General features: G+C 35.3%; 1 protein-coding gene and 1 non-coding gene across 2 annotated transcripts in view; both read right to left on the bottom strand.

The window, feature by feature from the left end:
* Positions 1 to 5,588, bottom strand: part of LOC138306762 (dymeclin-like) — a 28,587-nt gene extending 22,999 nt beyond the window's left edge. The window contains exons 1-4 of the mRNA XM_069247231.1: positions 5,463 to 5,588; positions 3,025 to 3,166; positions 1,954 to 2,100; positions 729 to 856 (exon numbers count right to left, since the gene is read on the bottom strand). Of these exons, the coding sequence (XP_069103332.1) occupies positions 729 to 856; positions 1,954 to 2,100; positions 3,025 to 3,164 (415 nt within the window). The 5' untranslated portion in view covers positions 3,165 to 3,166; positions 5,463 to 5,588. The remainder of the gene's footprint in view (positions 1 to 728; positions 857 to 1,953; positions 2,101 to 3,024; positions 3,167 to 5,462) is intronic.
* Positions 5,589 to 10,194: 4,606 nt separating this feature from the next.
* Trnaa-ugc (transfer RNA alanine (anticodon UGC)) lies at positions 10,195 to 10,266 on the bottom strand. Its single transcript has one exon. It is a non-coding gene; the product is annotated as a tRNA-Ala (tRNA).
* Positions 10,267 to 13,969: the final 3,703 nt, after the last annotated feature.

Genomic DNA, 13,969 nt, shown 5'->3' on the forward strand with positions numbered 1-13,969 from the left:
CCCGGGGGTCAGAGCCAAAATTTATACAAGTTCTGTTCCCCTTCCCCAAAGGATGTTTGTGGCCAAATTTGGTTACAATTCATGCAGAACTCTATGACTAGTAGCGATTTAAAGGAAATGTTGACGGACAGACGGACGGACGGACGGACGGACGGACGGACGGGCACGACGGACACGGACGGACGACGGACGACGGACGACGGACGCCGCGCCATGACATAAGCTCGCACCGGCCCTTCGGGCCAGGTGAGTGACTAAAAACCCCACTGTATATATATATATATTTCAACCATTTCTTGAAATATTTCATGGATCAAAATTTTGTGAACAAGTCGATGACCCGCTAAATCGCAAAAATGTCATACGAAAATAACTGGCTCCATTTATCAGGATAGGATGAACGGGAGTGAAATATTTGGTGGTGACAACACCTCAAACTCCCCATTTTATAGCATGGGCATCAATTTTCCAGATCAAATGCTGTTAAAGTGCTATGTTAGGAGTACAGTAAATGTAATTATGTTAACGATAGTTTTAGCGCTTTTAGCGGGTTTTTTTAAGCTTTAATTCTTGTACAGCACTAAACTTTGTAAAAGGGTACTTCCAGTATTGAATAAATGAAATGCCCTAATTGATATCCATCTAAAATCTAAAATAAATTGTTATTTACAGCTTTTCGCATTTACGCTAAAATATTACAGATCTAAATATATACTAATGTGAGTTACCTCCCATGTCAGGGGGCTTGGCCTCAAACTGTTGTATGATGAGTTCCTCACTGAGGTGCTCCACAAAGTATTTACACAGGCTCCTGATGATGAACAGGGCGTTGTATGTCTGCCAGGTAAAGATGTTACTGAAACAGAAAACAGTTAGAAAAGTTAGCAAACTAGAAAATAACATAATAAAATTTTGTTTTGAGTAGCAATTTTTTTTTTTTATTAAAGGCGCACGACCTTTCCGAAACAAAAATTTGAAGTTTCTTTAAAACAGCAATAACATAGGAAATGATGGTCTAAAATGAGGCAACAAGACCAAACGAATTCCAGATTCGCTGTGTAGTCTATATTGTCTCTAACAGTGAAGATTCCTTTTGTTGCTTTGCCATCTGCCACAGTGAGAGTCAATTACACACAGAAATTAGGACAATGACAGAAAACTTACGATGACCCTTGTGTGATTTGATGACTAATTATAGATATACTGGGTGCACATCTATCAATCAGTAAATAAACCAGTTAAGCAGTAATGACCTTTCGTGAGGTCAATGTAATGTTTTTTTATGACCAGGTCAAATCAAAGCTTCAATTTATTATCTAGTTTGTGACACTGTGAATGTAAAATTAACTGATGTGTTTCTCAAAGATGCTCACTCCACCGCCTACAGAGCATAAATGACATTCATCATTTGAACGATAATTGGTGTTTAATCGTATATATATATATATATGTCTGATTAACACAAAAACTAATAAATAAAATAATTTATTTGGTTTTGGTGCATGCACGATCAGTATTTCATTCCATGTAGGGTATATACATATATAGTGACACAGAATTTTTTCGGGATGCAATTAATTATTTCTTTATATTTTTAACTTAAAGTAAAATTAGAAGCTAAAACTTTCAATGGTGGTAATGGTGTAAAGTAAGTAACTTTTGTAACAAGAAAAATGCTAAAACGTTTGCTCATGTTTTTGATAGTGAAAGAAAATCATTCGTCAGCGGTGGAGCATCTTTAAAATAGAAACACAACGTCAATATTTCAAAACATTGACCGTCTCCTGTTTAGCTAACAAGAATTGTGTAGACTAAGAGCATATCGAGAATCATGTTGCCAGAAAAATCACAAAACTGAAATTTTACTTTATATAAAATTGAAAAATTGTATTGACAGATTTGAAGTGTAATAAGAATTTAATGGTAGTCTAAGGGAGATAATCAATATCTTACTCTTCACATTGGGCTGAGGCCTTTAGCTCCGTGGCCCGTACGAGGAAGTTACGGACGAGTGCTCCGAAGTTTCCTGACCGTGCGTTGTTAATTGCTAAAGTCTTACAGATCCCGACTGTGGACTCTTCCAGTAGTTTACCATCAGCACTGAAAACAAAAAAAATAAAGAAATGAAAACCATGACAAGAGTTTAAGAATAAAACAAATTCTGTCAAAACTGTACTGGAATATTATTGATATTTTATAAAGCAAAGTTCATCACATTTCTTTTCTTAATTTTGACTGATTTCCATTTAAGCTATCTTGCTTACTTACAAAGACATCTTAATGAAACCCATATTTTTTTCTTACAATGCTATTAACTCAGTCACATCTGAAATTATATAATGGACTGTTCCAGACTTTGAACTAGAAGAATCTATTTTTTTTCAGGGATGAACAGGTTAAAGGCTCTAGCAATAGATTATCTACCTGATAAAAGTAAACTTTTCCTATATATGAAAGATTGGATTTCCTTTCTATTACTTCAATGTAGTTTATCAAATGAATGCTAATGATGGATGACTAGGACGCAGTAGAAGGGCAATGCTGGAATACTTAAAAAGTTTTGTTATTGACCTACCTGTTATTCTCACCTATCCAGTGATTATCATAACCTATTTAATTATCCTTACCTGTTACTTTAACCTACTTTTTGTTTACAGAGATTACCCTTACCTGTTGATTACTCTTACCTGTTGATTACTCTTACCTGTTGATTACCCTTACCTGTTGATTGGTATAAGGAAGGAGTAAGATAGGAGCTGGTTCCAGAACGGGTCTATAGGATTGATGGAGGTATTACCTGCCAGACGTTTGATTACCCTTACCTGTTGATTGGTATGAGGAAGGGATAAGATAGGAGCTGGTTCCAGAACAGGTCTATAGGGTTAATGGAGGTATTACCTGCCAGACATTTGATTACCCTTACCTGTTGATTGGTATGAGGAAGGAATAAGATAGGAGCTGGTTCCAGAACGGGGCTATAGGGTTAATCGAGGTATTACCTGCCAGACATTTGATTACTCTTACCTGTTGATTGGTATGAGGAAGGAGTAAGATAGCAGCTGGTTCCAGAACGGGTCTATAGGGTTGATGGAGGTATTACCGGCCAGACGTTTTAGGTAGTCGTTGTTGGCCAGTTCTCCCATACTACTGCTGTTGGCTCCCATCTCTATAATGAACAAATGGGATGAATGGAAAGTTGTCTACGTTGATAAAGTATGAATCACCTAATGTGTATAGTACATTGATGTTAGACTATGGACATATCAGAAGAGTTTTTGACTCAATGTGCTAAAGAATACAAATTAAGTCTGTTATTAGAACTATGAATTTATCAACAACTATTGTATCTAAAGCTTTCAAAATAAAAGCGCTGATTTTATGTACCGTAAAAACTTGTGTAATTTGCGCACTTTTTCTGTGCAAAAATAAAATTTGAAGTTAGGGGTGCGCAAATTATATTGATAGAGGAGATTTAAAAATTTTACGGGGAAAAAATCTGTCCATTCTGAGGGACTGACGATCTATGAATGTTGAGGTACCGCTCTGTGTATGGTAGTCATTTTATATGATGAAAGGTATTAAAGATTGTAAAAAACAATGCCTCACCTATTAAAGTGGATTATCTAAGGCTAATTAAAGTGTTAAGTTATGATCACATTGTCTTGTTTCCATTTGCCCTGAGAATTCAATGGCGACTGACTGAGAGCATGGCTTCTACTGACAGCAACAGATGTATACCCTGTGCACCTCGTAGTATAATGGGACAGCCACAATCAGTGACTTTGGCCGGGTCAATCTAGTTTACCTGTATTTTTTTAGGGGAGAGAGACTGTAGAGAAAGTCTGTAGAGAGTGTGTGTGTGTATACACAAACATACGTATACCCCAGCTGCAGGCCGTGTGCAAAAAGTCAAAACACACGTGGGATTTATAAGATGCCTAAACTGACCTATATTTAGGACTTTTAATAAGTGGTTTGCAATTTTATAACTGCAGAATTAACAAGCTACAAGGTTAGTGACATATTCAACCGTATTGATAAATATAATTAGCCATCAGCTTTGCACATGAAACCTTACGTAGGGCCCAGCTGTAGGCCGTGTGCAAAAAGTCAAACCACACGTGGAATTTATAAGATGCCTAAACTGACCTATAATTAGGATTTTCAATAAGTGGTTTGCAATTTTATTACTGCAGAATTAACAAGCTACAAGGTTAGTGACATACTCAACCGTATTGATAAATATTATTAGCCATCAGCTTGGATCTGTTACCGTACAGGTAGTGAGTTTACTCGCAATGTATTGTTGCACGTAGCTACAACACGACATCCGCTAGCTTGTTAGCTGCGTTGCTTGTTTAAAAGATCCTCAAACATGCACTAATTACTTAAATGTGCCAATTACACGGTAATATTTAAAATTCAAAAACTGTTTCACAATATACCAGATAACTATAAACATCTGTAATATCTTCATAAAACATTGACATTGCAAGGAGTTACGCGGACCATTGACCGCCAATAAGTATTAGGACATCAGAGAGCTTCATCAGACAATATTTCAGGAGGAGAGTTTCCCAGGATACGGTGACCAATAAAAAGAAGAACAAACACGAATGCTGGAGATATATACATAAGTTACATTAATCTGTCTAATATCAATCAATCTTAAGGGCAAGTTGATGCACGCAATTATAGAAATATTTTGCATTGAAATTGTCACCTTCATACATCGATTTTGGGACTCCCTGGACATGGTTTTTTCCCAAAATTTTTGATGCGCAAAATATACTGATAGTAGATTTTTTTCAGCATTTTCAGCCCTAAAAAGTACTTGCGCAAATTACACTGGTGCGCAAATTATACAAGTTTTTACGGTATCTTTTGCTTCAATGTTTTGCATTGTACTATGCATATTATAAGGAGATTCAAGTTAGAGATTTATTTGATATAATGATAAAATACATATGATATGCAGTTCAATACCTATGAATTTATGATTTCTAGTTGTGACGTCAGATGAGAACTTATCTTAAACAGATTGCAGATTATGCAATAGTAATGGATCAAATCTGGAATTTAATCAAATTGTGACAAGAGTAATTATCACCTGTGTATCAGACGAGTGCTTATCATTATATATATATCAATTCATTTGTGTTGCAGATTATAGTCATGGATCTCAAATTTTAATAAGATTTAATTTGTGAGAGCAGTATCGTATTTTTGCACGTATTGTGCCCGCATTTTTTCAAAAATATACAAGTGAAAAGTTGGTGTGTGCACTAGTACTATACGCAGGTACAAGGCATGGCCAGACGCTTGGTCATGATCACCGACCGACAGGTCCTAGTGTGCAGTAACACTCTGTACATCTTGATGTGACATGATAGAATTATGATAAAATGATTGGATCTTTAGAGTCAATGTTCAATGCATAAAATCAATATTAAAATTATTACCTGATGTGTTTGATGGGTATTAACTAGAGGACCAGGAACTACCACATGATATACCTAAACCACCAGGTGAGTTCTATATCACTTTTCAAATTGCTAATTACAGGTTCCTGACACAAGATGAATCTGAAAGAGAAATTACAAGAAAATATTACACATGGCTGAATCAGTTCTTGTTTTATAAGTCAGAGAAGCCAGCTTAACTACTTTGAGGGGTTCTGACTATCTGAACCACTAAACATTGTGCAAGGGACTGATCAATTACAAGATGTGTACAAAGTCAGATAGATATATAACCTTGTAGACTATACAGCCCACTGTATTACCTTATAGCTTTGTTTGTCATGGCTCCACAGAGCTCAGTTCTCCAGAAAACTTTTGACAAGATAAAGGAGTACAAACAAAATGAAATTAAATTATGAAGACCGTCATATGGGATCACAGTGAAAGTAATCACAGTTGTATCATGGCAGTAAACACTTCCAAGTTGTACAGATCATTTGGGCAAATCTTGTATCTGTATATGAAATACATGTTATTGTATTTATGCTTTGAAAAGATCTTTTTTAAATTTAAATGATCCAGTGTCGCCTTCAAAGGCTTTACCCTCAAAAGACACAAAACTCAATTTTACAATATTACAGAAGCAAGACTATATCATAGCAACAATTCTGATTTGATCTCGAGACTCTTTTAGCCTCGTCACACTTTTTCTTCCTAGCTGACTACTCAGACACATTCCCACACTGTGATGTATTAATCAAGATGAAATTTATAGACAGAGGTTCTAAATGAGCTGTCCTGGTAAATCCTGCACGAATCGAAGGTTTCAAATATTCAGGGAATCATTTTGCTATCAATTTTGATGGAATATTAATGTCAGCACTCTAGTAAGTTTCAAGATAAATTTTAGTTGTCATCCGTTAATTGATCATTTAATTTGGTATGTCCATGTTTGGTGTTGAGATAAAATAAATATGATTTGTTTGTTATTTACAAGTTAATTTTTCATAATAGCACAATATCGTCAGCTATTCATCACTTAGATGTGACAAATTCGCATACCAACGCTCTGTTAAAAATGTATCCGCATACCTATGGTAGATCTAATAACAACTATTTAATATTATTTTGAATCCGACAACGAGGAAACTTTGTTTACACTTCACACAGTAGGCCATCCGAGTAGGCTAATGACGAGCATGATAATCATATTGTCTGTGCCGCCTAAGGATCAGTCTTGAGACAAATAGAAGACCGAAATATTTTTTTAGTTTATTATTAATTCAAAGCAAATCTGTCATCTGAAAAGGTAAAATGTAAATTAAGGAATTAAAGTTTATTTAGATTATCATATGACGCAAAATCTTACCGAAGCGTGAACTAGAAGTAGTCCGATCCTACTCTGGGTTTGTATTCATACGTCGTTGCGTTTACGCTAATTTGAACGCAACTCCCCTCCCATTGACTATATAGGGGCATATGTAAATATATAGAGATTAAACAGTGTTTTGATTGCGTTAAAGGTGGTATAAACGCAATGGAATTCAGACATATACTACATGTAGAATATGTCTAACGCGCTACATGTAGAATATGTCTGTATCCCATTGCGTTTATACCACCTTTAACGCAATCAAAACACTGTTCAATCTTTATATTTACATAAATAAGTCTACTTTTACGTAAAATTTAAAACGGTGATGGTTGCTAAGTTGGGTAACTACGGTAGTCAGGAGTTCCGATTGCTGAATGTTATAGCTGCAGTTTGATTTGAAATATAACAATGACACCTCTAAATTATTTTGAAATTATGTTGTTTTTTTTAATTTGATAATATATCAATAATGTCCATTTCGAATAAAAAATTGAGATAACCGAAGCGGAACGACTACCGGTATGTATCGTTGTCAGGGTAGTGATGCGGTCCGAAGTAGAGCGAGCCGCCATATTTGATTTTCAAACTGTGATATAGCCTATTGATGGTATGTCCATTGAGCTGCTGAATGTTTGTCATGTATATGTCGGTCTACGAACGCGATATAGACTAAATTCTTCATAGTCATGGCATTTATTTTATTGTACGGAGGATAGACAAGTGTTTGCATGGTGTGTGTAGGCCTATTTTGAATGCAAAGACGGGGGTAAAGCTGATGATACTGTTTCGGATAGGTACCTGTGATGTTTTTTTTTTTTTTTTTTTGTTCTGGAATCCTGTACATGACCTGTTACCTATTGTTCCCTTAGACGATCCAAGAATCAGATGTTCTGTAAATTTAGGTGAGATGAGTGACCGTACACACATACTGACGACGTAACTACTGTACTGAATGTGGAATTTCCCCGAGGAAAGCCCCTCGGTTGTAGCTCCGACCAACGATTCATTTTGTTGTTTATTACCGTTACAATGCTTGAATACATCTTTTGTTTTGATTTCAAATACATATATTTGATTGGATCTAATAGAAACTCTTTATTGTTATTTTGAAATCCGTCAAGACTCAACTGATGACGCAAAATCTTATCGAAGCGTGAACTAGAAGTAGTCCGAACCTGCACTGTGTTTGTATTCATACGTCATTGCGATTACGCTAATATGAACGCAATTCCCCTCCCGTTGACTATATAGGGTCATATGTAAATATAAGTAGTTAAATCATTGCTTCGTTGTTTTATTTTTTTTTCTCTATAAAACCACATGTAATATCATTTTCCCAAAGACTACCGATTTAGTAGGACTAAATCAAAATGGCTGCGACCGATGGGATAAATTCGTGAAAACATATTCTTTTTTATTATTATTATTTAAAGTGCCGGTACCTTTCCGAAACGTCTATTACTTTTTTAAATGGGAATGTAAAACGAAACTGATAATTTTATATAGTCAAAACCTACTTAAAAATTAATTTAAATAAATTTGCGGGTCGTTTTATGTTTCCCGCCGTCGTCCTAATTACCACGCGTCGGTTGATTATCACTGCCCCAGACGGCAAAACAGCGACATGAATCTTCACTGTTAAAGTGAACAGTCGGGCAAGGATGGCTCAAGTCGGTAAAAATGGTGTGAATGTATCCAGTATAATTTCTTATCAAATGGAAAAATAAAATCTCTCGTCAAAATCTGTCTGCGTACGAAGAAATTAATTTAAAGTATGGAAATTCTAAAACGTCCTCCCGGCTCACTATGTCCGTGGTTACATTTCCACGCAGCCTCGCTTTCAATGCTTTCAACTTTTCTTTACTTTAATGGTCAGAACTGGGAAACTAAGCAGAACTTGACCGTCGTATTAATATGCGAGAACTTTTGGAAGGCCAATGAACGCATTTATACTGGTTTTCTTTGCCCGACTATTCACTGTTAACATAGTTTATACAGGGAAATCTGCATTTTGTTGGCGTTATAACATCCTCTTAGGAAATTTATATACATTTACGTATATTATTATTGTTTTTAAGAAATTTAAAATGTTTGTTTCGCAAAGGTAGAGGCCCTTTAAACTTGACAAAAAATATATGTAGAAAATGTAAATTGTCACCTCAAGCTTTGTTATTATAGAGTTTATATAGGGAGAATACATTTATGAGTATTATTTGCTCAATATTCATAGGAAATGAAACAAACTTGATTATAATTATTAGCCTGAGATAGCATTTTAACACCATATCCATATAGGTCTCTGGCCGACCCCCAGGGCTCAGAGGAGCAGCGATAAAATGGGTCAAAATGGCTAACATTAAAAAACCGACCCGCGTTTTAAAAATTAGCATTTAATTTATTTAAATCAAATTGTTGAGAAGGTGGTGGTAAGTGTAGTATTTACGGTAAGTTAATAACTTTTGTGACTCTGTAGAATTATCAATTTCGTTTTACATTACAATTTTAAAAATTAAAAACAGTTTTGATAAGGTAGTGACCCTTTAACTTCCACAAAGGGATAAGCTCAAACAATTTAGCATCATTAATCATTATCCAATGCTTATTGCATGATGTTTTGAATGCTATATATTATCATATTAATATATCATACCTTTTTCTATATTAGCATGTATAAATTATGTAAATTAGGCCAACGTCATTTAATAAAACAATTTTTAAACATCCTATCATAATATTGATTTAGCTACTGTGATATAATTTAGCCATTCATTATATTTCTTATATTGGATGATCGGGTGTTGTAGTGGTTAAGTCACTCGCCTTTCACCTAGCCGGCCGGGGTTCGATCCTCGGCACGGACGTGAAAAGGTCAGGGGTCACCTGCCCGATCACGTGGGTTTTCTCCGGGCACTCCGGTTTCCTCCCACACTGAGACCCTCGCGCGCTAACATCCGGGCCATCGAGAGTGATTTACATAATTTGTATAACTTGTTTCTCAATCAATGTAAAATAAATAAAGTTTATATTCTTATATTACATATATTCATTAATATACTTGGAAATGTTGGCTAAGCATGGTTATCTGTAGTAGATTAAGTTGTTAATTTTCTTTATTTCAATACAATAGATGCGATTTAAACCCATATATTTTGTTATAGCCTTTCTTTCGTTTTACATTTATAAATTAGATATATATTTATAGTTTAAAAAAAAACACCAAGAAGGCTAAAAGAGCGAATTCGAAAGTTTTTTTTTTATTATTATTTTATGATATATTTTTCGGAATAATTTTGTTTCTTTATGCATCATAAAGTGGTAATAAAAAAAATACAAAAAAAAATACAAAAAAAATATATGTGGAGATGCGGGGGATCGAACCCCGGGCCTTTCACATGCAAAGCGAACGCTCTACCACTGAGCTACATCCCCGCCTTGATAATACGGCATTTAAAAAGTATCAGTATGGTAAATCGAAAAATGTATTATACTTCAGTTTGGACAAGGTTTTTGTACACGTTTCTTTTGGTTTAAATTCTATCATGTGATATAATTTTATTTTAACTAAGCATCAATGCACTTAATTGCTACTCGCAATCGCATTTACTTTGCTAAATAGACCAACGCCGTTGGTTTATTTGCATGTTTGTATTGAAAGGGAGGTAACTCTCACACAGATCTGGTCAAAGAATGGATTATCGGACATAAAGCTTTTAGTACTTTTTCATTTCTTTCCATTAAATAACACTGTTCATTTTTAGTAATATTTAAAATATTTTTAGTCAAATTGAAACACGCAAGTCTGAAAAAATAGTTTTTCAACGTTTTGAGAAATAAAATTTAGGAAAACCTATTTTGAAGTAGCAAGGACGTATAAATATGAGTTAAGTGACACTGGGTTTTGGGGATGGGCACTGACCGTGACGTTGGGTGACGACTGATTTTCCTTTGATATCCGCCGGCGCAGCCTTTGATGTAGCTTGCGGGTGCGAGGGTCACCGTCTTACTTTCCGAAGCGGGCCGTCATTTCATGAGCTGTCGTATTTTTTTAACGCAAATTTAAGACATATCCTCTAAATATTGCGTTCTTAAAGCAAGTTATAAACGTTGTGAAATTTAATAAACTTTCTATTGGTGTTTCGTTTCACTCGATAAGACAAGTATTTGTTGAGAAAAATGGTTTTTATTCCCGGTTCATAGGCGTCTCGCGTGGTGCTTAGTAATGTAAAGAGACAGTCACGAATCCTTCTCACTTATAAATCCTTGGATATAGGAATCTCTTGGTGGTCTACGTTTTAAAAGGCTCTAAAACAAGTTGATAATATTGTCAAGTTGATAAATGTTTTCTGGAGTTAGTCATTACAACATGCGAGAGTTTTTGACGAATGTTGGTAAACTTGTTCGAATGTATTTAATTGACGGTAATTTAACACTTGGAGTGGGGTATATTGACTCGATACGTGCCTAGAATCTAAATGAACATTTAGAAAAAACATATACAACTATTTTTTCAGACATGCAAATGATACACATGAATTGAAGTTTTACAAGTTTTCGATTTCAATTAATGATTATTTTATAAGTGATAGAAGGTCACCAAGGGTCAGTGATTGGAAGGTCAACATGGGTCAGTGATTGGACGGCCAACAAGGGTCAGGGACTGAAAGGTCACCAAAGGTCAGTGATTTGAAGGTCACCGAGGGTCAGTGATTGCAAGGTCACTATATATCTATGCCAAATAGTCATCATTAGGTTTTCTAGGTATTATATCAATACTGTGCCCAGTTTCGTAAGCATTCCTTAAATTTAAAGTTGTATGGTCTATAACTTTCGCTCTTTTGGTCATAGTGAAAACTGTTTAAGTGTTATACATATTTTTCTCCGTCTGCCTGAGATTTTAACTTCCTAATTTTACCACTTTTTATAAAGTTGCAGCACTGGGAGTATCTTTAATTATAAAAGTAAAAAATCTTTTTTAACGTGTACACGTGAAAAATAGGCTCTAAAGATGCCGAATCATTCCGAACTCTTCCGAACATCGTCGCAACAATCTCGAAGTAAAACGAGAGTTGTGAAACCAAGAGAAAATATCAACAATTTTTACATAAACAAAACATGTGGTCGACCTCATCAGACTCTGTCTACAAAGAAAATAATGCTCGCACATTACAATATTTGATACACACAACATTTTACGGTAATGTGTAAATTGGATGTTTCAAATACTCAATCTGTGGACATAAACCAGCATAATTTGCTCATATAGGCCAGAAGGAAAACGTAAACAAACACAGGTGTGCTTACGCTAGTTACCTGGCTCACCACGTGCAGGTCGTGTCGAACGTCAGTCACGTGATACGATTAGGAATCCGACAAAACCCGAAGTCACTGAACATGGCGGTGATTGAAGGCGCTTTATTCAAAACTAGGAATATGTGATTCCTAGATTTCTGCTCTCTTATAGGCCGACATATGCTTTTGGGGAGCTAAATCATCAAGTTACATGTCAATGTTTAAATATCAAATGTTTAAGTTACATATCGTTACAGTGAAATTAGCAGCAATACAACTTTAAGGAATAGGAAAGCAATACAGATTTTAAGGAAGAAGGCTCCTTAATGTGAGGGTTTTTCCTTAACTTCCGTTATGCTTTCCTATGGAGAATTTTAAAATAAGGAATTCCTTAAAGTTAATAAATGTTCATGAAACTGGGCCCTGATATGCAGGTCCCATTGACCTTTTACTAGTGTCTGTAATATCATTGTCTGAAATAACATTATCTTGAAGTGAAACTATAAACAAGGGCCCAATAGGAGAGTAAATAAGAATTTATATCATGCCTAAGCATGTTAGAGGCCCCTTTGCCTCTTGGTTATTCACAAGATGTCGTTTAAAGATTTTAGCCTATATGACCCCTGTGACATTGAATGAAGGTCAAGGTCATTCATTTGAACAAACTATGCAGCCTTTCATCCCAGCATGTCATAAGCCCGATATCTGGCCCCAATTTCTCGAAACAAAAGTGCAGACTTAAGTTAAAACTTAAGTTTTTCTCCTTATGTAACTTATATGAAAATTTATGACTTAAGTCAGTTTTGGACTTAAGTTTGCTTCGAGAAATTGGCGTCAGGTCCTTAGGCCTCTTGGTTATTAAGAAGATGTCGTTTAAAGATTTAAGCCTATTTGACCCTTGTGATCTTGAATCAAGGTCTAGGTCATTCATTAGAACAAACTTGGTAGTCCTTCATCCAAGCATGTTACATGGCAAAAATCAGGTCTCTAGGCCTCTTGGTTATGAAGCAGAAGTCTTAAAAAGATATTTCAGCGTATTAGAACCCTGTGGCCTTGCATGAAGGTCAAGGCAATTCATTTGAACAAACTTGGTAGCCCTTCATCCCAGCATGTCGCAAGCCCAATATCAGGTCTCTATGCCTGTTGGTTATTAATTAAATAAGAGGTCTTTTAAAGATTTTCACCTATTTGACTCGTGTGACCTTGAATGAAGGTCAAGGTCATTCATTTGAACAAACTTGGTAGCCCTTCATCCCAGCATGCTATAAGTCAAATTTCAGGACTCTAGGTCTCCAAGTTTTGGAGGAGAAGCAGTTTAAATGGAAAAGTTGACGGCTGGACGACGGACGGATGAACGACAGACGCTGCACCACAGCATAAGCTCACTTGCCCTTCAGGCAGGTGACCTAACAAATAAAGCAGAAACAAAACAAATGAACAACTAAACAAATCATACAAACATTCAACAAGATTTACTGAAGAAACAACAGTATAATTATCCAACAAACATTAATTTCAAAGTTTGGAACACACTCAGGAAACCTAAACCTTTAACAATGATTTTGAACACTTATAAACCAAAAGTTAGTTAAATTTGTGGTCTAAAAAACTAGCAAACATAAAAAAGAGGTTGTGCTATAAAGTTTACTTTTTTCAAAATTTTGTGAAATATTTATTCAGATTGTCCTATGAAATTATCTAAATAGCTTAGATGTTTTAACATTTTTCTTCTGATTTACTGTAAATAAATAAAACGAGGTATTAACTTTGGTGTATTTTGCATAATAGAACATATAACTCTTGTGGAATTAAAATCATAGAAGTCGTAAATTTGGAAAACCCA

This window comes from Argopecten irradians, chromosome 13 (assembly GCF_041381155.1).
Source record: "Argopecten irradians isolate NY chromosome 13, Ai_NY, whole genome shotgun sequence".
In the NCBI taxonomy this organism is placed as follows: domain Eukaryota; kingdom Metazoa; phylum Mollusca; class Bivalvia; order Pectinida; family Pectinidae; genus Argopecten; species Argopecten irradians.